General features: G+C 37.3%; 2 protein-coding genes across 6 annotated transcripts; both read right to left on the bottom strand.

Annotated features, from left to right (window-relative positions):
- Nucleotides 1–16,416: 16,416 nt before the first annotated feature.
- Nucleotides 16,417–17,202, bottom strand: LOC104780362 (transcription factor TCP16-like). The gene has a single exon (XM_010504860.3). It carries the CDS (start codon nucleotides 17,153–17,155, stop codon nucleotides 16,580–16,582), a length of 576 nt encoding a protein of 191 aa, XP_010503162.2. The 5' UTR covers nucleotides 17,156–17,202; the 3' UTR covers nucleotides 16,417–16,579.
- Nucleotides 17,203–19,426: 2,224 nt separating this feature from the next.
- On the bottom strand, nucleotides 19,427–22,339 carry LOC104780360 (phosphatidylinositol N-acetylglucosaminyltransferase subunit A). Of its 5 annotated transcripts, none has more exons than XR_015596783.1 (9): nucleotides 22,185–22,339; nucleotides 21,907–22,058; nucleotides 20,858–21,430; nucleotides 20,609–20,763; nucleotides 20,420–20,501; nucleotides 20,219–20,335; nucleotides 20,023–20,126; nucleotides 19,844–19,934; nucleotides 19,427–19,768 (listed from the first exon to the last, which is right to left on the bottom strand). XR_015596783.1 is itself a non-coding variant. In XM_010504858.3 (9 exons), the coding sequence occupies exons 2-9, from the start codon at nucleotides 22,024–22,026 to the stop codon at nucleotides 19,664–19,666; spliced, it is 1,356 nt and encodes a 451-aa protein (XP_010503160.2). In that variant the 5' UTR covers nucleotides 22,027–22,058; nucleotides 22,185–22,339; the 3' UTR covers nucleotides 19,427–19,663. The 5 variants fall into 5 exon arrangements, 3 of the variants coding, with proteins under 3 accessions (XP_010503160.2, XP_010503161.2, XP_087366371.1); XR_015596784.1 differs by having other exon boundaries at nucleotides 22,181–22,250; XM_010504858.3 differs by having other exon boundaries at nucleotides 20,422–20,512.
- Between the last annotated feature and the right edge of the window lie 4,774 nt (nucleotides 22,340–27,113).

The following is a 27,113-nucleotide window of genomic DNA, read 5'->3' as shown; positions in this document are numbered from 1 at the left end:
CCAATTATAAACCAAGATGTAGACCGACTAGTACTTATCCTTGTCAACCTTTCCCAGACCAAGGGTCGGTTCTTGGGAACAAGATCACCATAGAGAAAAGTCAAATGAATAACATGCCCCTTAAAGCATGCTTCAACATCAATTAATCTATTTGTCTCCATTAGAATTGAAACATTAAAAGCATCTTTATTATAAAATAAAGCCAAACCACCACTACAACCAACATGTTCCACTGTTTTCAAATTACTATAGCCGAAATGGCCTACAGATTTTCCAAAAAAAAAAAAAACTGTTTGGTTTCCATTAAAAATAAAAAATCTGGCTTACGTTTATTCCAGAGATCCCTAAGATTCCCTATAGAGGCCTTATTACCCAGCCCTTTACAATTCTAACTTAGAACATTCATTTAAAAGTTTTTGGTTTGGGTGGTTTGACACCACCAAACCCGCCCTTCACCCCATCCTGGGCCTTTGGAACAGGTCCATTTTCACCTACAGCCGGCCCATGTGGAGGTCTCCGCCTTGGAGAGAGCAGCAACTGTGCATTGCGCTTCTTCGTACTTACTCCTCGGAGCACCGTACCTCGCCCCTTCCTCACTCTCGACCTGATATCCTGCGAATTGGAGTCCCCCATTACAACCTCCCTTGTATCACCATCGTCACCACCGATATCCTCCTCTAGGTCATCAAAAGTATCCGGGTCCTCCTCCATCACCCCACCAGTCTCTTCCATATTACCCTCCACACCAGCAACCTCGACAAGATCTCGCTCAACCTCTGCAGACTCCCCATCACCACCCTGAGTCCCCGCATCAACAGACAAAACCTGTGAATCCAACCCCTGATCAGGAAAGGAATCACCACCAATATCAGCAGATCCTCCAACAACAATGGGATTCCCTGTGGGGATCATCGGATTGTCCAAAGGTGCCTCCTCTTGAGACTTGGTTACAACCTGAGAAACCGCCTGTGAACCACCCGCAACAATCTCAAAAACGATAGCCTGGTCACCGGACCCTGACAACACACGATCATCGCCAACCATCCCTGCGGAAACATCCATAATCTGGCCCTCCTCTGCCACTGCAACTTCCGAAGCAGGAGACACCAATGTACGCTCAACAACACCCTCATCCCGGAACAAAGATTTTCTGACAACCTTCTGTGGTTGGGACAGCATCCCCTGCGACCTCACCTCCTTCACCACCGGTCCCCTGACCCGTTCTGCATGCTGACGGGACTGTTCCCTAGCCACCTCTTGTAGCCCATGAGAATCCTGCGAAGACACCCCATGGGAATTCCCTTTAACCCGATAAGATGGAACCGCCACCTGATCAGCCCTAGCTTTTGGAGGACCATTAAAAGAAGACTGATGTCGTCCCTTTTTAGGACCAGCTCCACCTCTTGAATCCGCTAAAACCGCCCCTTTGTAACTCATCAGATGCCCCTGTCCGCTACTAACCATAGACCCCACACGGGCTCCACCAGTTGATGAAAACTTAGTACTCGGACAGTTGTTTTCATCATGGCATAAGCTGAAGCAAAGCTTACACCAACCATACAAATGCTCGTAATGAAGCTTGACAATGGTCACCTCTCCATTGAAAAACTCGATGTCTGTTTCAAAACAAAGAGGTTTAAGACCATCAATGGTCACCCGCACTCTCCCTCGATCAATATCCACAGCTTCTACCACCCTCAATGCCGAACCAATATCCCTGAATGTGAGTTCCGCCCAGAACTGAACTGGCACATCCGATACTCTAATCCAAAACTTTAAAGAAGATGGATAAGCCGGATCCACCACAGGAGTCCATCGGACCTAAGAAACCATCCATGAATCAAAATGAAGTGGATCCATCTTCATAACCTCCACAGTATCACCTTCCTCATCAAAATCAAATTGGAACTTCCCTGAACCCAAGTCAGCACCCGCCACTCTACCCTCCACCTGCCAAATTCGCGACATCATGATCAGCAGAGACTTCATGTCTTGGACTTGAGGGTTAAAACACCGCCCAATAACCGTCTTAGAGTATCCCACGATGAGAGCAGAGTTATCAAAGTAGGAGATCTTGATCTTCCTTCGTGTCCGTGAACCATCCCCGGACAACTCAGCCACACCCTTCCCAAAAAGGCCACTCTGAGACATAGCAAAACCAAGCGAAAGAAAACAATGAACACCAAAGTAACTACTGCACAAAGCACAGAGAAAATGATGTATTCCTCGCAATCCTGTCAAAACCAACTTATAACCCAGTCGATGCGAGAGAGAAAATCGAAATAGGAAATCAAAATCAATTAGTGATGATCCGATCCTAACCAAAGAAAAATTTCCTTCAAGAAACCTCCCCCGATTTGGTGCGATGACATCCAAACGATATTCTACTTGCCAGAAAATCTCTGGATCAGAATCACATCTATTAAAACCCAACCTCATTCCCCTGTCCGAATAGCCAAAATACATGGAAACCCAGATACACTGAAGATCTCCTAACCAGGTACAAAAATCAGAGATTCGCCTAAATGTTATCCTTGAGAGATCACCATCCCAAAGATACCTGATATCCCGAAGCCAGATCTGGACAGATCCACCAAAGGAAAAAACCCCATAACCAGCACTCCCCCTTTCCAATAGAGCCGAAGAAACCAAATAAAATCCCCATCTTTCCCCCAGAGAAACCACAAGAATCATCCGAGAATCAAAACCCTAGTCTCGCCAATGCCATCGCCGCTCTCTCTGTTTGGTTTTATTTGAGTTATTTCTTATTCTAAAAACTAAAATAAACTTCCAAAACGAAAGTTAAATTATATGATTTAGATAGGCCATGAAGAATGTAAAGGCCTACAGAACTGTAACCTCATTATCATGTACAGTAGAATTTTTATAAATTAATATTTGCTATAATAAAACCTCCGAACCTCTGAATACCAGTATTTTTTTTATAGCGAATATTAATTTATAAAAATTCTATTGTACATGATATGACACAATTTAATAAAATAATAAAATAATATTTTTTACAACCTATGTAAAAATATGGTTATATAAATATCATAAATTAGTAATGATATAAACTATATAAATATATATAATAAAATTTAGTGAAATATGACTCTATTGTTGTTTCACTATTCTTGAATTTGCATTCTTGTTGGAGCTTACCTATAAACTTTCTCATTGCATCAAATATCTTTTGTGTTGTTTTCTCAAGATGTCGAGCATCGAATTCCTTGGAACAGAACCTCCGAACCTCCGAATACCAGTATTTTTTTTTATATCCAAATACTCACTAGCAATCTACCTCCGATCAAAAACAACAACGGATAAAAAATAAGCAACTCCAATAATCAATGACAAGTAAAGAAGTAACATTATATCAATTCCAACAACAATCCAGAACATAACCAATCATAAAACCAGGAACCCTAGCATCTGTTCTAGACGACTAAGTTCCAGTCTAGCATCCTAAAAATGACACTGACCAAACAACCGAGCCTCTAGAACGTCCTCCTTTTCATAACCTTGATTCCACGATCACACTTTGCCTTTATCGGCGCCACAACACAAAAGAGAGGCGTAAGTATTACCATAAATACTTAGTAAGGTAATCCTTCCATATACTGGGCTATACACACAAGCAATAAGATCTCTCATGACACAATCAACAAACAATAAAAAAACCAGGAAAGGCTTAAAGCAACATGACATAAACGGTTGCTGCAGAAGGGTGTCGACCGACATCAGAAGATGTCGACCGACACCATAACTTGTGTCGACCGACACCTGCTCGACATTCCCAAATCCCTAACAGTGTCAACCGACACCTCCACATGGCGTCGACCGACACTCGCCAAGTCCTCGAGTCGTCCTCGCATTGGTGTCGACCGACACCGATGCCGAGCATCGAATCCCTTCCAACAAAACCTCTGAATCTCGCCTCCAAGCTTCTCCTTTCCATCCCACACGATCCCAAGAGTAGATCTAAGCCTCAGGAGTCACGAAAAACACAAAGAACTCACAAGAAAACGACGACACATCACACAAATCACATAAACAAAGATCTCAGCTTAGATAAGTCATGGTCATGCACTCACTTTTGCCAAAACAATGAGATCTGTACCTAAACGACGAACTAGCACCACAACAACCTTTCCACCACGTTCCTAGCCTTGGATCCACACTCTCCAGAAAGAAACTCACCCCACAGAGACAAAGAACCCACCAAAACCTCAAGAACTCTCACAGAGACTTTGTTCTCTCTTCTTTCTCTATGAGATGTGAAAAAGCGGCTAAAAGAAGTGGAAGACGTCAAATTTTCTTTTTAATACTCGAATCTAGGGTTCTCCAAAATCTACCACGCAAACCGGATGATTAAAATCAAACCGATTAACCCATCCGCAATTGGTGTCGATCGACATCACAAGCTGTGTTGATCGACACCCCTACCAAAAATCCACTTTTTGGTTCGTGGGTGTTACACTAGACGCGATAGTTGCTTTCGTATGTGTAGTTAGTTCTAAAGATACCACAATATCTTCTTCGACTTATTAATTTATCGAGGTTTTACTGTATATCGTTGAATTGTACGTGTGGGTAAAACAAAATACTTTTCCGAATTTTAAATTTGTTAAAGGGCTTGTGACGAAAAAAAATTTCAACAACTCGGAGAATTTATACACAAGTTAGTAATGTAGATGTTTGTGGTCGATGGAGTTTATAAATGTTTGTACTTTGTATTTTCATTAAGTAAATCTTCTTCTATAAATCAAGTACAAGAAAAAAATATTTTCCACATCTATTAATATTGGGGTTATTGTTTAAATGGGCCTTTATTCTTCTAAAACATTGAAATTGGGCATTTTATTCCATGCTATCGGTTTTATGAATCTTTGGATAAACCAAAAATACAATTTTAGCCCTCTTCTATATCTTCTTCTTCCTCCCCCTTTGATGATGAAACCCTCGCTTCTTCTCCAGTGGCAACCATGGCCTCAATGGATGCAATATATCTCGGTTTTGATAAAGGAATCTAACCCTAAAGGGATAGTATCTTGTGAACCCAAGGGATCAAATCACAAACAATTATCAAATTAAAATTTCTAATATTCCTTTCTCCGACCAAAACGCAAAACTTCTCCTCCACCACAACCAGACCACCGGATCTCATCTTCGCCACCAACATCTCGTTCACCGGATCTGATCGTCATCACCACCATCTCGTTCACCAGATCCCATCATCTTTACCACCATCACTTTCATCAGATTTCATCATCACCACCATTATCACGTTCAACAAATCTCACCGACTTCACTATCTCCATTCACCAAATCTGATCATCGTAACCACCACCACGATCACCGGATTTCATCATCGACACCACTCTCCACTGAATCTCATCATCATCACACTAACATCGTTTAGTCGTTTGCTAAATTAAAAGAAAAAAATTAAGGACAAAATTGTCTTTTTAGCATCAAAATAAATGTCTAAATCTGTAATTATGGACAAAAAGTCCTAATTAAACAATACTTTTCAAAATAAATGTTTATCTCATAATTAACTCATTAATATTTACAAAGAAACATTTGATAATGTGGAAGCCCCCTTGGCACAGTGGTTGGTCTAAGGTTCATTAATGCTTCTACACCAGGAGGTCTAGGGTTCGAGCCCCGGATAATACGATTTATTAATTGTGCAGATTAATGGAAGCAAATTTACAGACGATCTCTAGCGATGCGTAATTATCGCCGTTCGCCGTGATTCTACATACACATGAAGGTGAGCATAGAGAAGGGAGGTGACCATCAAAAGCATGGAACACAGGAGAGTAGTGAATCTATTAGGGTCGGAAAGAATTGCCCATGGTAGAATCATATGTAATTGTTCTCGTAATTTGCTATCGATTAAAAAAAAAACATTCGATAATAAAATTAGTTTTGAAAAATGAAAGAAGTAGTAGTGAGTGACGTTTATCAATAAGTTCCTCAAAATTAGCATTAGTAAGTGAAGAGAAATGGAGTGCTTTGTAGTTTTTATGTAAATCTTCTTATAAACCAGGTCTAAGAAAAAAAAATTCACATCTATTTACAAAAGAAACAATAAAGAAAAATGGATTGGGGAAAATAAAATCAACGACAAGCATCCTTATTCATCAAAAAGATAACTTCATCCAAAGACCATCATATCAAAGTGGCCGTGAACCATCCGGCTTCCAGTGAACGCTTCCCAACTAAATGCACAACCATCAGGTTTCACATCGTTCATAGTTTCATACCAAGAAAACATATTGAATCTTGTTTGTAAAAAAATCTTACGCCGAAAAAGACCCAACTTGCACAAGAAATAACATGTATAACAAGGATGGAGGATGGGGACTACATATAGATGGGAGTAGAACCCTGTTTTGTACAGCTTTCTCATACGTGGCACTGAAACTAATAGGGAAGGAAATGTATGGAGGAGATGGAACCATGGTATCAGCTAGACGTTGGATTCACCACAGTGGTGGTGCCACCTTATTCTCTCTTGGGGCAAATTCTGGCTCTCCGTACGTTAATAACAACACTATCTTGCATTAGTTTTGCGTCGAATCACAAAATGATATACAGGTTCTTGGAGAGCTTATGAATGGACTGGAAACAATCCTTAAGCCCCAAAACTATGGCTCCTTCCTTATACTCTTACGTTTCACTCAGGCCGAAATGTGGTGCCGTTGCAGGATGATTAATCTTCCAGTGTCATTTTTTATGTTGAAAAATATTGTTTGTGTAACATCTTAACTTCATATGTTGACCAATTTGACCTCGCCGTCTCCGTTTTGGACGAGGGATGCCGTATGCACAAGTGAAAGATCCAGAGAAGAAGGCACGAGGGATGACGTATGTTGCAAGGTAAGAATTAAGAGGATGTGATTAAAGGGGTTCAGAACCTAGATTATCAGTGCGAAACCTCAAATCATCTTCAATCTTATTAGCCGGTGACTTGAGGTTATGGTAACTGTTTGTACATGATTTTCCGGTTACAACGGATAAGTTCTCTCTCGGTTTACTCAATCTTGCGACTATGCAACCAAGAAACGAATCTTATTTGATGATGTTGTTGTTGTTAATTAATAGAACATTGGCCGGTATTATCACATGAAATCTAACGGCCATTGAGTCGTCCTTGGCTTCGCCTTCATCAACCAATGAAGCATTCAAACAAATGGTGATTTCCGTTGCAGACTCTGTTTTGTAGTTTGTAAGAGTATTTGGTGACAGGTTTTGTACATCGATGCACTGTTGCCTTCTTTTGTCTAAAGTTTTGAGCAGTGAACTTAACTAGAATTTAGCCCAACTGTTGTTGAACTGGTAATTTCTTCCACGTATTAATTAACATAAATGTCGAGCTTGGTGATGTACTTGTATGGTTCAAAATGCAATTTAATTCCAACCTGAACCGTGCATAAATTTTATGAGCTAATCGAAAACAAGTGATCAAGACCACTTTAGAAACTCAAATTTTATACCAAACTGTAATTATTTCATTACTCAAATCGAAAACCAAACCAAAGATAAACATTATGAAATACAGTACAAGGAAGAGAGAAAAACATCAAAGCTGTTATTAGAAGGAAAGAAAAAAAAATATGATTGTTTCTTTGTTCTTCTAATAGTATAAACTTTGTTTATTAATGCACAACAACAATCAAATTAATATACATGGCAGAAGTGTGCTTCTGTAGTGAAGAAGAACCTTAAAATTGATACCAGAGATGATTCGAGCCTCTCCACCACCAAGTAGCATTGGCCTCACAGTCATCAGTTCATCATAGATGCCAAAGACTAGAGATTGAGTACTCTACTTGATAATGAACTACCAGGTCTCTGCAAGAAGAAGTAACCATGAACTTAACTTGCTGATCATTTCTCAATCAATAACATGAAAAGCGTCTTCTCGAACGTCTCTGCAGGCTTCAACTAAAACATGAACAAGAAACAAAAAAAACAAGCAATTAGCTTCAACATATTGATCAATGATACTACCAACACACACCAGATCATTTACATATATGTTATACAATACTGATCAAAGTCAAATCATCCAACAAATTATTCAACACAAGTTGAAAAGAGAGAAGATTGTGTGTCCACATAAGCCAGCGAAAGACCTAGTAACGCAATTTGACTATAGCCTATAGGAGATCATGAGTAACTCATAATCGAAAATTCTTTTAATGGGGAAAACAAAAACTGATTCAATCACTGATATAATCAGATTTTAAAGAGAACAAACCAGGCCTACCAAATAAAAACCAGATCCAAGTTTTTTCGGATTATCAAATATGATCACAAGAGAGAGACATAAACGTCAACGGGTTAACGACGTTTAGAAATTTTACTTACTTAATTTATTGGTTTATTTTTTTTTTAGTTTTAAAATGTACTTTAAAATGTTAATATTGAATTATTGATGGACTCGAGATGAAACTGTAGTTATAATTATTAATCTTTCTCTGAACTGAACCAGAACAAATTAAATGTAGTTATAACTATTCATCTTAAACTCGAAAAACATGAAACAAAAATGCAAATAACAACCAAAATAAAAACAAATCAAGTTGAACTCATAAACATCTCTAAAGGCCCATCATCAATCTCGAGGGTGCGGTTGCGGGTATGGTTGCGACTGAGGCATTGAGGGACGTACCAAGTTCGCCGGAAAACTAGTTGAAGGACCGTACTGAGTCATTGTAGCGCCCGGAAATGTTAAGGTATAGAGAAGCACAACACATTGATTAACACTTGGAATGCGCCAAGTCAACGCTTTTCTATTCAATCTTATTAACAAAATTTATCTCTAACAATGATGCAATTTTGTCTCGGCCCTTACTCAACTTATTCCTCCCAATAGGATTGATCCCGACTAAGAATGAATCTACGCCTCTCTCTTTTCTATCTAAACACACACATGTGTAGATATAAAAGAAGAAAACTAATCTTCTATCTTTTCTATCTAAACTCTCACCAATGTAGATCTAATAAAAAGAAAAAAAATTCTCTACGCACTTAATCACCTCCTTGATTAACTTCACAGAAAACTGAGAACACACCTTCTAAGCCTTATTTTTGTGGCTTCGAAGTTTACAAACGTATCAATATTCTAGAGTGCTCAAATTGGATTGTGGCCTACTCCTAGAATATATATACACGACTTGAGAAACCCTAGAAGGCAAATCTCGAAGTATCAAGGGATAAGGAAACTGTTTGATCTCAAGCTTATCTTTTTCTTATTTGGTGTAGAGAATATTCTTCATATCTCCAAGTATAAGATTGTCTCTATCTTTAATGTCAAGTCAGCAACATTTCTTGACACATCATCACATCCACTCATGCTTTGTCATGTCAGCACACCCATCCATGTCAGCAACTCGGGCGTCTGTGATCTGATGCAGCTTCATGATTAGCACAACGCTCTGTTCAGCACAACGACTTGTTCCTCACAGCGAATTGTTCCACTATCTGCATTTACAGGAAATACTTGTCCATGATTAGTAATCCGGCGATGGCAAACAACACCACTTGTGTCCGCACAATGGACAGAGTTATCGACAGTTATATTGCGAACGTTACGATAAAAAATATTACTTGGATTACGAATATTCAGATATGAGTGGATGAAACCAATCGAGGTGGTGTTCACACCCTGGCCCCTAGCGGCTAAGATGGCTGGCTCGACATTACGAAGGAGCCAACCTACGGTTTCATCGTCACTCTTGAAGCCTAGCTCTTGTGTCAGCTGAAAAACTTGGGAAGCATAGCTCAGGGGAAGCGGGATGCGACGGTTACGATCCTTGGATGATTTTGGAGTACTCCTTGCCTTTCGCTCAGTGTTGTTTTGTTTGTTTCTCGAATCCATTTCGCTAAGTGGTAAACTGATGTCTTGTACATGGATTATATAGAAGATTTACATCAGATAAATACAAAAGTGCATAATTTCTGTTACGTTGGAAAGCAATAATGGTGCAAGTAACTCATAAATATATAATTATAAGTAATCAATTTTTTTTTGGAATTAGATGTAAAAAGAGTTTTACAGCTTTAAATTAATATAGGAAAATTAAAATAATAGGTCCACTTATACAGACCAAAGACAGCTAAAACCATCATTACCGGTGGTTGCTTCCACAAATTCTTTTATTAAAAAATAATAAAAAAAATATAAAAATAAGAGAGAAAGAGAGAGAAACGTTTCTGAAGTTACTAGGGGAAGTAACATTTCTCACTCTATTTCTCCACATGTCAATATGTTATTAGTTACATATTAAAATATTATTTTTTCTTTTTCTTTGAGTAACGGTGAACCGTTCTCAGCTAATAATGCTCTAATATATGATATACATTGTATCACACAATGTTCATGCATTTTATCTTATTTTAGGTTTTCATATTTGAATCTTAATTGTTTAATGAGGTTTTATAGAAACGGATGATAAATCCAAATTTACTTATGTATATATATTTTTATCACCATTTATAGTTTATTAGTTGTTTCATAAATAAAGAAATATCGAAAGTATTTGGTATTATGATGTCATTTGTCTCATGAGAATTAATATGTTTTTTTTTTTCTTGTGACCAAGTAAGGTTTGGTTTTTTTGGTAAAGAACCAGACGGCGAAACCCCCCTGTGATTTATTCAAAACTCAAAAAATTACAAACATACTCTTCGAGGCCGTGAGAGACCTTGAATATCATTGCCTAACAGAGGAATCATAAAAGCTGGAGCTGAAACAAAAGTATGAAGACCTAAAGGTAATAAAAAGACATAGTTCGCTAATCCATCGGCATGACAATTAGCTTTCCTATATACGTGAGAAATCCGGATATTCCAGTCTTCTGAGATAAAGCCATAGCACAACCGTACCATTAAAGACAGCGGATGATACTCGCTAATCATTGTCTTAAGAAACCCACCCACCGTTTCTGAGTCAATCTTCAAGTCTACTTGAGCTGCTCGCTGCTCCCAAGCCAGGCATAAACCATAGTACACTCTCCACAATTCTGCTAGTGGAGCCGAATACCTCCCAATAATAAGCGCAAAACCACCCCTCTAATCACCATTCTCATCATGCAAGACACCCCCTGCAGTAGCGGGTCAAGGATTACCATGAGAGGGGTGGTTTTGCGCTTATTATTGGGAGGTATTCGGCTCCACTCTACCCATCCTCAACCAACCGGGGTTCGGGAATCTCCAAAAAATCATTCGCTCCACTCTACCCATCCTCAACCTTCCTTCTTCACAGGACCGAGTAGCATTCACCACCTCATGAGCCAGGTCTCTCAGGAATTTATCTCTATCTCTGCATTTACCTATTTCGCCAAAAACATTTATACATCACCACTTCCAACCCCACCAAACACCCATAACAAACATTATCGACCAATATTGACGATCCCTAGTCGCCTCCCCATTCAAATTCGCATACAACCATTTCAACAAGGTTTGATCAAAGAACTCACTCCTCTTCTGATCGGAACAAAGCGCAACCAAAATCCGGACATGGAAGGACAATCTCGCATATCATGTAGAATTTTCTTCACTCCACCATTGCATACCATACATACATTAGAGTCAAATAAGTGACATCTATGTCTTTCAGCATTCACCATTAACACATCTATGTCTTTCAGCATTCACCATTAGAGTCAAATAAGTGACATCTATGCCCTACGAGCCATAGAAAAACTCGTACTCGTTCTGGAACAGAAATTCTCCAAACTCAAGTAAATTAAGAACGCGGCCATGTGTGGTCGTGGAGTATAATTGTGAATGATCATCTCAGACCTCACTGTAAATACATCATCTGTAGTCCTCCCCATGACAGCCTATCCTTCGCCACAACAGCTACCGCCATTAAATCCTCTCTCTTAGCAAGTAAGGTTTGTTTAAACATTAAGATTATATGACAATTTAAGAGAGAAGTTTGAAAAACTGGTGTGGGTACGTGAGAACTCTCAAACAACTCATTTTCTTACTTTAGCGTGTATAATTGGAAAAAAAAAATTGTGTGCATTCATTGATAATTTAAATAAGAGTCAACTTGAATTTTTTGTTTTTTTTGTTATTTGCAAGATGACTTAAAATATAGAGATATATTCAGGTGTCATACATTTTAGGTAATATTACCAGAACCATATAAAAAAAAATTATTACTAGGATATTTTGGGTATTTTCAATATACCTAACGTGTCCTTGTTTTATGTTACAGGAAAAAACGTAATTACAAAAATGTCATTACCACGTCAGAAATTATTAAATAACTCAGCCATAATGCATTACAGAGGTAATGACGGCTGAGTTACAGTATGTTGCAGCTCAGTTACAGTATGTTGCGGCTGATTTATGGAAACAAATTTGAGTTATGAGCGGACAGCTGACTTAGAGCATAACCAATTCAAGCATTACGGCTGACTAAATGAAATCTGGCTGAGTTATCCCATATCTCAGCCGCCCTTACGGCTGAGTTATGATCTGATGGTTGAATTGTCAAAATTTTGACTGAGTTATCACTATAACACGGCGGAATTAACATTCTGAATCTGGCTGAGTTAAGAACAATGGCTGACTTATGAGGTGTGGTTATGGTGAAGTTTTATAAGTCAACCACCTTGAGCTGACTTATCGGAAAACTTGGCCAATTTACGGCTGACTTGGTAAAAAACATTAATTACTAGAATATCATTCAGTTACGGCTACGGACTTATTAAACGATACAACTGAGTTACAAATTTTCAGTTGAGTTATGACATTGAGCAGCTGAATTTGGCAGCAATTTTTTTGTTTTTTAATTACTGTGATAGTATTCATGTTGCGGCTGAATTATAATTTTGTTTGATGGCTGATTTACATGTTCGTTTGGTGGCTGACTTGCCACTTCGGACGCGTCATCCAGGTCATCATTCCATGTGATCAAGTTCTCCGAAAATACGAAATGTCGTTCCTTCGACTCTTGCTCTTCAACTGGTTCAATAGTGAAGGATTTACATATGTTCTACCTTCCTCTTCACCTTGTTTTTCTCCTTGTTTTTCACTTCTTAATTACACTCATTCTTATTAATTTTCCTCATTCTTCTTCCATTTATTTCATGGATCCAGTTCTGGTAATTGTTGTTTCCGGTAATGGGGTTGTGACAACCCGTCCCGCGGATCCCACTAGCCCCTGCTAGCTGCCCCAACAGACCGTCCGTGGACCCTGCTAGCCCCCCGCTAGATGCCCCAACGGATCCCAAGCTGGCCCATCACTGTGGATATCCTAATCCACCAGAAGGTTATTGGTGCGCCATGCGTTCCTCGAACCCTGGTCCTCACCCTTTAACAACCTTCCCACAGGACAAGCTGCCACCAATTGATTTGCAGGGCCAGCTTGGAGTTCGTTAGGGCGGCTAGCGGGGGGCTAGCAGGGTCCACGGACGGTCCGTTGAGGCAGCTAGCGGAGGGCTAGTGGGGTCCGCGGGACGGGTTGTCACAGGGGTAAAGAAACACAAATATGTATATAACACTGATGATAGAGGGTGTAGATTTTTGCAGATAGATGCGGAAACATTATAACTCAGCCGTCATATGAATCTAAGAGATATTTCGCTTTTCCTTAAGTATTATAACTCAGCCGTCAAGTAGTAAAATTGAGCTGTTTACTTTTATTACTTGTTATAAGTCAGCCACGAAACATTTTAACTCAGCCGTCATATAAACCTATGAAACACTTCGGTTTTCCTTAAGTATTATAACTCAGCCGTCATATGAATTTACGAGACCTTTTGTTTTCCTTTAAGTATTATAACTCAGCCGTCATATGAATTTACGAGACCTTTTGTTTTCCTTTAAGTATTATAACTCAGCCGTGAAATAACATAAATCAGACATTCATTGTCAATAATGACGTGGAACGTTTGCTGATGTGTACTTTTTATAATATTTTTGGAATTGAAAATAAAAAATAAACTCAGGCTGTTAATTGTAATTACACCCACATCACTAAATATCTGAGCAATTTTTTAAAAATGTATACATATCAAGAATAAACCAACTTTTCTATAACATCTGAGTAACTCTTTCTAAAATATAATATATTGCATTCCGGGTCCTATTCGAATGAGCCAAAAAATTCCATTGTATATCACAAATTTTTGGGTATGGGTTTTAGATTTCTTGGGATGTGTTAGCGATGAATTTTTAAAACTTAGCGATGAATTTTTAAAACTTTTATCTTATAGCTATTTCAAGTTTCAACAATGGTTTTTCACTAATCGTTTTCAAATTTTTTGTAATATCAAAAGTAGAATTTTAATATATACGAGATGCTACGTTTTTTTAACATTTTTAATATCATAGCATCAAAGTTTAGTTTAAAAAAGATATTTAGAACACACTGATCTCTTGGTGATGACGGTATCTTCTCTTTTAGACTGGCTGGCGTTTTCGATATATTTAGACGACATCAAAATTGATAAGAATGAGTTTTTTTTTTTTTTTTGATCTAACTTTTCAAGATGCAAATGTAAATGCGGATTATTTGGCACGTCAAACGCGTACATCTCTGCACCATGTTCTGTTTGTAAAAACTTTTCCACTTAAAAATGACTCATATGAACTCATTTTTTGTTGTAAAAAAAAATAGAACACATTAATCTGAACCGAATTGATGAAGATGTCAGCAACTCCGACAAATTGGTCTGCTTTCTCAACAGTCAACACCTTCAAATTTGTTCGTAAGGATTAAAGATCTCTTCTCTTTGGGTCTCGTTTCTTATTTTTTACACTCTTTAAACTCTAAGGCATACACGGAGTGCTGGACAATATTTGTTACATGCTGGTTTGGATATTTTTTTCCAATGTAATTAAAACACATTCTTTACACTACAAAAAATTATGGAATTGTCGACTGCAAGTTGCGACTAAAAACACAGTCGCTAAATTAAGCGACTGAATTACGATTGTTTTGCTACTGAATGGCTACTAAAATAAAACAGTCGCCTAGTAGACGCTAATTCGAGACTGATGCATAATGTCGCAGTGTAGTCGCCAATTTGCGATTAATTTGGAGACCAATTTGACAGTCGCTAAAAATTGCGACTAAAAAACTACTATTTAGCAGCTGCTTTAATTAATTTGGGCCTTAACAAAATTTGGGCCGTAACAAAACACGAAAACCCATTTCTTCTTCGTTAATAGGCGCACCATATAAAATGAAAAAACCCTAGTTCTAAGCTTTTCTAATCTCTTTTTTTTTCTCCTCCTTCTATGTTCCCTTTTCTCATTCTCCTATGTTCTTAGCTTCATCTTCCCCACCTTTTTTATGTATCTTCTTTTCCTCCGTCGCGATATTATTTTTCACTCATCCTCAAGAGAGGGTTGAAACGTTGTTGGCCTTGTCACCCTAATCCATAGTCATAAAAAATCCATTCCCTCCGACTACGAATCTGTGGTTAAGATTCGAAGTTTCTTGATCGTTTATCGCTGGATTCTCTGTTAGTAGTTTCCTCATCACCAAACTCACGGTTGGTAAGTCCTCAGATCTACTCGATTTTCATTTTTTGTTTGTTGTTGAATTCCTATTTTTCAAGTTTTAGATGAAGGATTGCATGTTGTTTGTTTTGATAATTGTAGGTGATCTCGACAGGGCATATTTCTTCACTGGGAGATCTTACTATCGGATGCCATCATCAATGCTACCGTCGCAGATCCGGCGGCTTTGGAAGAGAGCAGCAGCGTGGAGTCCATGAACCCTAATTATTGATAGACTTGTTTTTTTTTGTTATCTAATTTGGGCTCGTGTATTGTATAGGGCCCATGATTTATTGGGTTGTAAATGTAATTTTCGAAGGTCCATTATCATAAATTGTTCTAATTCGGTTCGAATAAACCGAATTAGAAAAGAATTCGGTTTATTTCAGAATTGATTTTAAATTTAATAACCGACCCGAATAATCCGATTATCGAATAACCCGAACCGAATTTTTATTCGGTTCAATTCGGCAGAATTTATAGAAAACCGAAATTTTGAAAAACCGAATAACCCGAAATAACCGAATGCCCAGGGCTACAAAACATCAACCAAAAATGTCGCAAATGAGTAACCAGATCAGTCGCTAAAGCGTTGCAAATTCAGTCGCAACTTTAGCGACTGTTTGGCGAGGGAAGAACGACCACAATTATCAGTCGCTAATTAGTAGCTCCGTCTCGACTGTTTGGCGACTGATTATTTTAGCGACGCACTGTTTAGCGACTACGTATTTCAGTCGCCAATCAGTCGTAACTAAGTAGTTTGCGACTGTTTAGTGACTGTTTTTGTAGTCGGCAAATCCATGTTTTCTTGTACTCTTACTTGGTTAAATTTCAGCTTAATTAACTCTTACCGTTTCCTCTTCCAAATAAATGGACTAGAGATGAAATTTTGAAACTGAACTAAACCCAAAAGAAATTACATTTAGTTAACAATTATTCATCTTAAACTTGAGAAACATGAAGAAAACCATACGCAAATAGCAACCAAAGTAAAACCAAATCAAGTTGAACATAGACATAGACACAATCTCTAACGCCAAATAGTATTCTCGGGGTTGACATAAGTTTGTGCAGCCGTCCCCATCTCCTCCTCCTCATCAAACTCATCATCCAGTGGTTGCGGCTGCTGCTGAGGCATTGAGTTCTCCGGAAAACTAGTTGAACCATAATCAGTACTCATCGTAGCGGCTGGAGATACTAGTCCATGATGACCAGTAATATTCTCTCGTTGATGGGCTTGGCTTACAACAGCACTTGTGTCCGCATAATGGACAGAGTTATCGATAGTACAATTGTTACCAAAACTTAATTGATTCATATTACTTGTATTATGAATATTGATATATGGGTGGATACAATCACTCGAGGTGTCATCCGAGGTGGTGTTGACACCATGACCCGTGGCAGCCACGATTGTTGGCTCGGCAATACGGAGGAGCCAACCTACAGTTTCGCCGTCAGTCTTGAAGCCTAGCTCTTGTGTCAGCTTAAAAACTTGAGAAGCACAGCTCACCGGAAGCCGGATGCGACGGTTACGACCCCTGGATGAAGTTGGAGTCTTCCTCGCCTTTCCCCCAGTGTTATTTTTGTTGTTTCTCAAAACCATTTTTTGGCTCAGTTTTTTCCTTTTTTAAGTGTAAGTGTAAGTGGTAAACTACATTTCTTGTACATTGTTTTATATTGATGATTTACATAAGACCAATACAATATAAAGGTGTAACTGACTCATAAAAATAAAATAATATATATTAAACTGTATATGGTATTAAATAAAAAAATAGTTTTATAGCTTTAAACTTATATAGGAAAATTTAAATATAGGTCCACTTACTAATGTCAATTTTGAGGAAATTATTATCTAATATTGTTACAGACCAAAGACAGCTAATATAATACATGTATGTATCACACAATATTCATGCATCTTATCTTTTTTTATTTTGTTTACATACTAAATCTTAATTATTTTATGACTTTTTATATAAATGGATGATATCTCCAAATTTACTTCTCTATATAGTCTGTATTACCATTTGCAGTTATTTGTTGTTATATAGGAAATATAAATTGATCAAATATAAAAAAATAATGAACAAAGGGCAGAAAAGAAGAACAAATAACGTTTGATATTGGGTTATTTCTTATATTAGTGGGCGCATAAAAGTACTCAGATATACTCCAAAGTCCAAAACTTGGTTTATTTTTTATATCTAAATTTTTTTTAAAAATTGCTCATATGTTTAGTGATTTGGGTGTAATTACAATTTATCCTTTGGTTTTTTTGATTAAAAATAATAAAAAAATATACGTCAGCAAACGATTCCACGTCATTATTGACATTGAACGTCTGATTTATATTACTTCACGGCTGAGTTATAATACTTAAAGGAAAACGAAAGGTTCGTAGATTCATATGACGGCTGAGTTATAATGAAAAATAAGGTAGAAAACATGTAAATCTTTCACTTTTGAACCAGTTGAAAATCAAAAATCGAAGGAAGGGAAAGAACAAGGTGAAAAAGAAGCTAGAAAACATGTAAATCTTTCACTTTTGAACCAGTTGAAGAACAAGAATCGAAGGAACGACGTTTCGTATTTCCGGAGAAGATGATGACATGGAATGATGGCATGGATGATGCGTCTGAAGTGGCAAGTCAGCCACCAAACGAACATGTAAATCAGCCTAATTAAATCAGCCATCAAACAAAGTATAACTCAGCCAAAACATGAATACTATTACAGTAATTAAAAAGCAAAAAAAAAAATGGCTGTCAAATTCAGCCACTTAATGTCATAACTCAGCTGTGTCGTTTAATAAGTCAGTCGTAACTGAATAATATTCTAGTAATTAATCTTTCGCTACTATGTCAGCCGTAAAATGGTCGAGTTATCCAATAAGTCAGCTTATGACGGCTGAGTTATAGTGTTTAACCATAACTCAGCCGTAACAACATCTCATAAGTCAGACGTTGTTCATAACTCAGCCAGCCGGAAAATGTTATTTTAGCCATGTCGTAGTGATAACTCAGCCAAAATTTTAACAACTCAACCATCAGGTGAAAACTCAGCCGTAAGGACGGCTGAGTTATAGCATAATTCAGCCAGATTTCTTTAAGTCAGCCGTAACGCTTGGCTGAGTTATGCTCTAAGTCAGCCGTCCGCTCTTACTCAAATGTTTTTCCATAAATCAGCCACAACATATTGTAACTCAGCCGTCATTACCTGTGTGACGCGATATAGCTGAGTTATTTAATACACGTCAGCGATTTCTGACGTGACGTTTGAAATGACAATAACATTTTTGTAATTACGTTTTTTTCTGTAATATAAAACAAGGGCACACTAAGTATTTTGAAAATATCTGAAATATTCTAATAATAAAATAAAATATTTATCAATTCTGGTAATATTACCTAATTTGGAGTACATCTAGTAAATCTTCATGTATATCATGCGTCATAAAAGTAGGTTCAGCCGTGTCTCTTATATGTGTATTGTTTTGGTGAATGAACTGTGGATCAACTAGGAGATTTGTTAACCAAGGTGACTCGTGATCACACTTTGATCGCTTAGTTTCCAAGTTGAGCTCATTAATCTTCATTCTCTAACTAGAAGGAGAGTATTAGACCATATCTTATATTAATGGGGTCGTATGTATCATGTCGTTATAGACATAGGTTTTTCCGTCTTTCTTTATATGTATAAATATGATTGTATTGCCTTGGTGAATGAAAGCATACCCCATATTCTTCTACATCTGATTTGAGAATATGCATTATATATGCATAGTATAGCATATAACAAAATATTATGATTTATAAATAATGAAATTATGATGGTTATTTTATCATATATAGTAATGTTAGAATGCTCAAAGTAATCCAAAATCAATTTTCTTTCCTGACGAGTATATGGATGGACTCACTGCTACATCATCGTATTTACCTTTTCCATGGTTATTTTCGGTTTGGCAAAAGACAGAACTTGTACTGAAAATATGAACACTGTATAAATTGGTTTACGGAGTTACTTATGTCCTAAGAAACAATGAATCTAGGGCTCACTTCTAATTTCAGGCAACAAAATGCCAAAATTGACGGAGATGAAACTCGACTCACTCATTTCTCACTTGATCTTCTTCCTTGAGACCATCAGATACTTCGATGCCTCGGTGATGGCAAAGACGGATATCGGGAGACTCCTCAATATCTTCATCAGGCTGAGGCAAAATTTGGAGACATCAATTACATTTTGTAAACACAAGACTAGAGAATATGAATAATCGAGGGATCACCTGCAGTAACTGAAGTAACCGCCAAAGCAAGTAATCGAGGATCATAACCATACAAAATAGCTTCCCTGCCCAAGCTCCACACGAGAGGAACCTACAAAAGATCACATATTCATCAATAACAAAGAAAATGGAGGGAGATGGGGTTTACATTAATCTATATGAGTAAGAATATATTGTACCGAGATAGACGTTCCAGAAGATTCCTATTTGAACATTTCAAGGCACGGTCATACACAATCTCGGTTCTTTTGGCAACATCTTGCCAACTGTAGAGCTTCTTCATCTAGTAGCAACAAGCAAAAATAAAAATTAGGCTTAGAAGAGACTCTAAACTTTAATAAATAGACTGAGTCTTTGATCTGAAGCAGAACTCACTCGATTGTGCATCTCCTCGGGGTTAATACTTGGGAGGATTGATATTGCCTTCTCAATTGCTCGTACCATATCATCCGGATCTGGTTCAGCAAGTACAACCATGTCATCTGGTAGGACCTGCAAATTGTGAAGAAAACTTGATTTTATCAACAATGAGGATGAATCCAAAAGGCAACGAAGGTATTCTAGGAAATGTTACACGCCTCTGGGACACCTCCAACACGAGTGCTGACAGTTAATAATCCGCAACTAGCTGCCTCCAATATAGCTATGCAGAAGGCTTCTGTTAAAGAACTGTCAGAGGATCAAGACTGTAGTAGCAGTAACTGAAAAAAACTAATGTCGAGTTTTGTGAATTTTAAACATTAAAAAGTGTAAGAATCAGCACACCTGTTCAGGAAAATATGACCGGTTACCAAAACAGAGCGCACACGAGAATGTGGCACTGCACCCAGCATTTCAACTCTATCTTGGAGAGAATGCTTCTCTCTCATTTCCTCTAAACGCACATGTTTTGGTCCGTCCCCTCCAACTACAAAACGAACCTTTCAAAAACAAAATAAAATAAGTAAATGCGGATACTAAAAGAGCTATGGCGGTATGATTGGTTACTTATGTGAGCTAGGGGTTCAAACTCACATTGGGGTATAAACGGCATACTTCTGGAATAACTTCAACAAGCAAATCCGCACCTTTACGATAAACTAATCTACTTATGACAACTATAGTGATGATATCAGTACTGGGACGAACAGAAGCAGGCTTGAACATAGCAGTATCAACAGCATTTGGTATCATAAAAACCTTTGCTGGGGACAATCCAGACCTTAGAACCGTATTCTCCTTGCTCGTGTGTGAAACACAAATCGCCTGGTCTATATCTGCTAAACTGAACTGTAAAACCTTGTTCATGTGGATACTCCCAACATCAGAAAACCCATACAAGGAATGATCTGTAAACACAACTTTATAGCCCATCGTCCTGGCATGCATTAAAGCTTCATGACAAAGCGTAGAGAAAGCTTGATGTCCATGAACTACCGTGATTTTCTCGCGTCTAAGTATGGTTCTTACAATGGGAAGTGTTCCGTAAACTGTTGGAAATGTGGTCTGCATAACAAAAGGTCTCCAAGGTACATAATATACTTTGAGTCCACCAGTCATATATCGAACTCCAGTACGGTTCCCATAAGCATGTGTCATAACCACCACCTGCAACAAAGGCACCAATACCTCAAACCAATTCCCCAAAGAAGAGAGAATAACGAAACTTTGGCCCAAGCTCCTATCACACTATTCTACATTACTTGGTTACAGATACTGATTATAAAGCCTGAAACTTGAATTCTAGTCACACCCTAAACTAGCATAGAAGGGCTTCGAGAATTTGATTCTGCCATAACTTAAAACGCAAAAAGACCTGAACTTAATGATCTCACACTGACCTTGTGGCAGACGCTATAAAAGAAACTAAAAGCACCAAACAAGAGAAGAATGCAAATTTGGAAGCTCTATCACATTATATGCTACATTACTTGATTACAGCTAGTGATGATATTATGATAAAGCCTGAAACTTGAATTTTAATCACATCCTAAACCAGCATACAGGTTTATGAGAATTCGATTTCCCTATAGCTAAAAAACGTAAAAAAGGTATGAACTTTGATTGATTAAGAAGACACTGACCTTGTGACCGAGCTTTAACAAGCATTGAGAGAGATAATAGATATGATTCTCGACACCACCAAAGTTTGGGAAGAAGAAATCAGAGACCATTAAAACCCTAAGCTTTGGTGGTTCCGCCATAGATTAAAAAAACTCAAACCGCCGGATTAGTTCTAACAACAAAGCAACCAAAATTAGAAAATTAGATACTCTTAACGGAGAACGTCACACATTATTACATCTCAAAAATGGAGGAGTGAAAATGAAAAAGAAGAGGGAGAGAGAGAGAGACGACCCACGGGAAAGAATCGCGGCGGAGCAAAGTGGCTGACGAACACAAAGCGATCGAAACTGATCGGACCACCAGTGATGTTGATCTTGGGTTTATTCCTAATCTTGGTTCGCTTAGAATCATTTGGAGAGGGAAGGTGGGCTTCGTGTTTTGGAAAAGCCTAAGAGAAGAAGCTGAGGCCCATGAAGATATAAAAGTCTAAGTGGATAATATTAATCTGGAATTAAATTTTTAAATTTAATCTAATAAAAACTACAACAAAATAGCATTAGAAAGATGAACATATCCCATATATATTAAAAGAGAAGCATTTTTGAAGAATGCTAATGTGTCGTCGCCAGAGAGCTTTGTGCTCAATTTATTATTTGCCCTTAATATTCTATAATATTACATAAAACTATCATTGCTATTCAATTTATTTATATACAAAAAATTTTGTTCCTATAAATGCTAAAATTGGTAAATATTATTCAAATATTAATAAATATTATCCCCTACATGTTTTCGAAATTATTTTCAAAACCTATGTATTATAATATAATAAAAAATTATAAGAGGGGATTTAAAAAATAATTATTTAAATCATATTTTCAAAAATATATATAATATTACTTCTTATTGTTTAAAATATTTTGACCAAAAAAAAATTGAAATTAATTTTGAACAATAGATATTAGAAAATCTTTAAAAGACAATTTGATGGCATCTTAAATTTATTTTAAACTATAAAATATTTAAACTCATGTAAATCCTAATTTTCAGTCTTTCATATAGAAATTTTTTGATATATAAGACTAAAGTATATTAAAGATTCCTTAATTTCAAAATTAACATATTAAAAAAATATAAAATCTGATATATATTTTAATATTATTTCTTAAAGATTTCGAAGGATGGGTTTTTATAGATAAAAAAAAATATTATACCCCTTATGGAGTATGGCTACCGGGACGGGTTTGATCCGCTTAACAATTTAGGTCATTCGTTTCGAGAAATTTTAATCTTTTTGATGGTTTTATCCGTTTCATAATTTACAAGTTTTATACAATTCTGATTAATCACTAATTCGGTAAACGTTAGATTTTCGGGTATGTTGTTTTGTTAATCTTAATTTTATGTTGAAACCTTTATTATTTCAAAAATCACAAACTAAATGAAACCAAACTAATATAAGTTTGAACTGTAAATGATTTAAAAAATAATTATATCTACAAATGTAACTCTATGTGTACATAATATATTACAAACCTTATAGTAAACATAGTTTTTGAAATCAATCACGCACATACGTGCGGGTCCGTACCTAGTTAGTTTCTTATTAAATATAATTGTAATTAAAAAAACTAGTATATTTAAATTAATATTATTAGTTTGTAAAAGAAACAACTCACTTGTTCTCTAAATAATTATGGACTAAAATTCAAAATCAATATTTAAAAATTATTTACCAATCAAGATTTAAAAAAACTAAGATTTGATATCTAACTAAGATTTGTTGTCAAAAACATATATTAAAAAAACTAAGATTTGATATCTAACTTACCTATGTTGTGATTCAATCTAAAGTATATCTAATTAGAGATCCATCAAAACATTTATAATGTAGACATGGAAGAGAAATATGTATCTTACTCTTTTAGAGAGTTTATGAGTGAGAAACAAATCAAAAATCAAGGGTTTGTAGTTCTTTACACTCATGCTATCATCTTATCAAAACCTAACGGTTCTAATTATACAAGAAAACATGGAATTGTCGACTACAAGTTGCGACTTAAAACACAATCGCTAAATTTAGCGACTGAATTGCAATTGTTTTGCTACTAAATGGCTACTACAATAAAACAGTCGCCTAGTAGACGCTAATTCGAGACTGATGCATAATGTCGCAGTGTAGTCGCCAATTTGCGACTAATTTGGAGACCAATTTGATAATCGCTAAAAATTGCGACTGAAGAGCTACTATTTAGCGACTGCTTTATTTAATTTCGGCCTTCACAAAATTTGGACAGTAACAAAACAGCGAAAGCCCAATTCATAGTCGTTTTCTTCCCCGAACAAACCCTAATCCCTCATTTCTTTTCTCAATTGTTGTTTCTTCTTTGAGACGAAACGGCGAATTATTTCAGACGAAGCCTCAAAACCCTAGATCTAAATTCCTCTCAATCGAGAAACCGCCTTGTATCTCTCGATTTTGATGGCTGGAGTAAAGAAAAGAGGAGGAGGAAGAAGAAACCCCTCAAATCGAACCTTTGGAACCTCACAAACGGCGAATCGAAGACCCGCCAATCTTTCCAGCCAGTATGCCTTCACGCCAGCGAACCAGCGAGACCAAGACACTGATTCTCAGGGATTTCCTGTTCCAATCCTCCAGCCTCCAGCGAGACCTACACCTACTTACAAAGACTATCCACCTCCGACAAATCTGTTCCAGAACTCGAGGAGCTTTCCTGGAGCATCCCCTTCCAGCGAAGCTCCAATTAGGCGTCCTTTTCCTCAACCTCACGTCTCTGCGACGAATCCACCAGAATTCTCGAGTCAACTTCGAGAGTCTCCTCAACCTTCAGTCACGAATCATCCTCGAAAGTCTCCTCTACCTCAACATTCTCCTCACGTCTCAAATCATCGTCCACCCTCTTCTTAACCTCGAGCAGCCTCTGCATCACATCACAGTTCTCAAGCGCAAGACTCACATGAGGAAGAAGAAGACGAAGCTGATTCTGAGGATGACGGTTTAAGGCAATCAAATCTCCCAGCTGATGTACTCGCTTCTTTACATGATATGCTTGTCCAGCCATGCCATGAGTTGTATACCACTATCCTCTCTCCCACATTAGAGCGTGGAACCACTTGGTAGGATTATAATTTTTAGTTGATTAGATTGATTAAAATTTTTATTGGATTGATTAGAATTTTTAGGTTTGTTTGTGTTTGGAACACTTGTGTTTGTATTTGATTAGAATTTTAAGAACTTTGTACTTTCGATTTGTTTATGTTTGAAGGTTTGTTTGTGTTTGATTAGAATTTTACTTTCGATTTGTTTGTGTTTGAAGGTTTGGTAAGGACAAGTCAAAACTTACCCGAAAGATTACAAAAGTGTTTACAAACAAGTTTGATGGGCCATATTACAGTTGGGGTTGTGTTTCTAATGAAAGAAGAGAAAGATACTTCTTGGAATTCACAGTAACCTTCTACTCCTTTCAATTTGATTTATGTATTTATAGTTTTTTTTTTTGGTTTTTTTATCACTAACAGTAGTCTTCTTTTGTAGAAAACACACACTTGGGATCTCTCACTAACCAGTGTGGTTCAAGAAAATTTCTACACCATTTGTCAAAACCGTATGAAAGACATGGTTTCCAAGGCAGCAGCTCAGCGAGATCAAGTGAAACCGACTTGGATTGAGAAAACTATTTGGAAAGAAATGTGTGACTATTGGAACACAGAAGAAGCCATGGCAAAGAGTGCAACCACTTCAGCAGCTCGAATGTCTGACCGTAATGGTCTTGGCCCTCACAAGCATGTATCAGGGCCAAAGTCTTACTTACAAATCGAACAAGAGATGGTGAGTTACATCATAACCTTTTCATTGTTTAATAAGTTACATCAGATGGTTCTTAACCATTTCATTATTTAATAAGTTACATCAGATGGTTCCTAACCTTTTCATTTTCTAACATTTCAGGAAGTGGAATTAGGAAGACCGCCAACTATTCCTGAAGTTTTCCTCAGGACTCATACCAAAAAAGATGGTACTTTTGTGGATAAGAAAGCGCAAGCAATTCATGAGGCATACAAGAAAAAAAGGGAAGCTAAGTTGGCTACTCTGGATAATGACGAGTCTTCTCATGGTACTTCACGTCGATCAGAGCTATCTCACGAGGAGGATGATGAGCTCATTCTTCAGGTAATTTGCCTCTTTCTAATAAGCTATTAAGTTTTTCATTGTTAAGTAATTATGTTAACTTTTTCTCTCTGTTTTGTTTATGCAGTCTACTTTCATAAGCGATAGAGGAACATATTTTGGAGTTGGAAGCCTAGGGAGTTACATCAATGGGAAGCGGAAGTTCCCTGGAAGCTCTTCTTCTTTCACAAGCCTGCAACAACAGCTTAAAGAAGCTAACCGCAAAATAGAGCAACAAGCAGCTCTACAAGCAGAGCGTGACGCAGAGGCTTCACGGGTTGTAGCTGAAGCTTTACGGGTTGCTTCTGAGCAACAAGCAGAGATCACACGCTTGGTGAGCTTCCTCAAGACTAACCCAAACAATGTCGCCTTCCTCGAGTCTTAAACCAATGACCCCGACCCTGCTGATGTTCAAAGTTAGGTTCCTTCCCTATCCCTCCTTCCCTCATGACCATAAAAAGTTTTGTAATGGTTGTACTTGTACTCTTGGAATGGTTGTTTGGATGTTTTCTGGAACTTATGTTGGATGTATGTTGAAACTTATGTCTTTGTTTAATTTCATGTTTGTTATGTTTTAGTTATAGTTTTCATAATCAGTTTTGGTATTACAAAATCAAATAATTCAGTTTTACCAGATTGTTTTAAAAACATGATAATTAAACAGTCGTAAAACAGTCACCGAAACGTACACAAATCAGTAACCAAAACAGTCGCAAATGAGTAACCAGATCAGTCGCTAAAGCGTTGCAATTCAGTCGTAACTTTAGTGACTGTTTGGCGAGGGAAGAACGACCAAAATTATCAGTCGCCAATTAGTATCTCCGTGTCGACTATTTAGCGACGCTCTGTTTAGCGACTACGTATGTCAGTCGCCAATCAGTCGTTACTAAGTAGCTTGCGGACTGTATAGTGACTGTTTTTGTAGTCGGTAATTCCATGTTTTCTTGTAGTGTAATACCAAACTGTTATGGACTTTCTTTGCTTGAGATTAAGAGATATGAAAAGTTTTAACTCCCTTTTAACCCTAATTCTCTC

This window comes from Camelina sativa, chromosome 4, assembly GCF_030686135.1.
Source record: "Camelina sativa cultivar CO46 ecotype springtype chromosome 4, ASM3068613v1".
In the NCBI taxonomy this organism is placed as follows: Eukaryota; Viridiplantae; Streptophyta; class Magnoliopsida; order Brassicales; family Brassicaceae; genus Camelina; species Camelina sativa.
The sequence above is the reverse complement of the archived record's forward strand: the minus strand, read 5'-3'. Positions and strand labels throughout refer to the sequence as shown.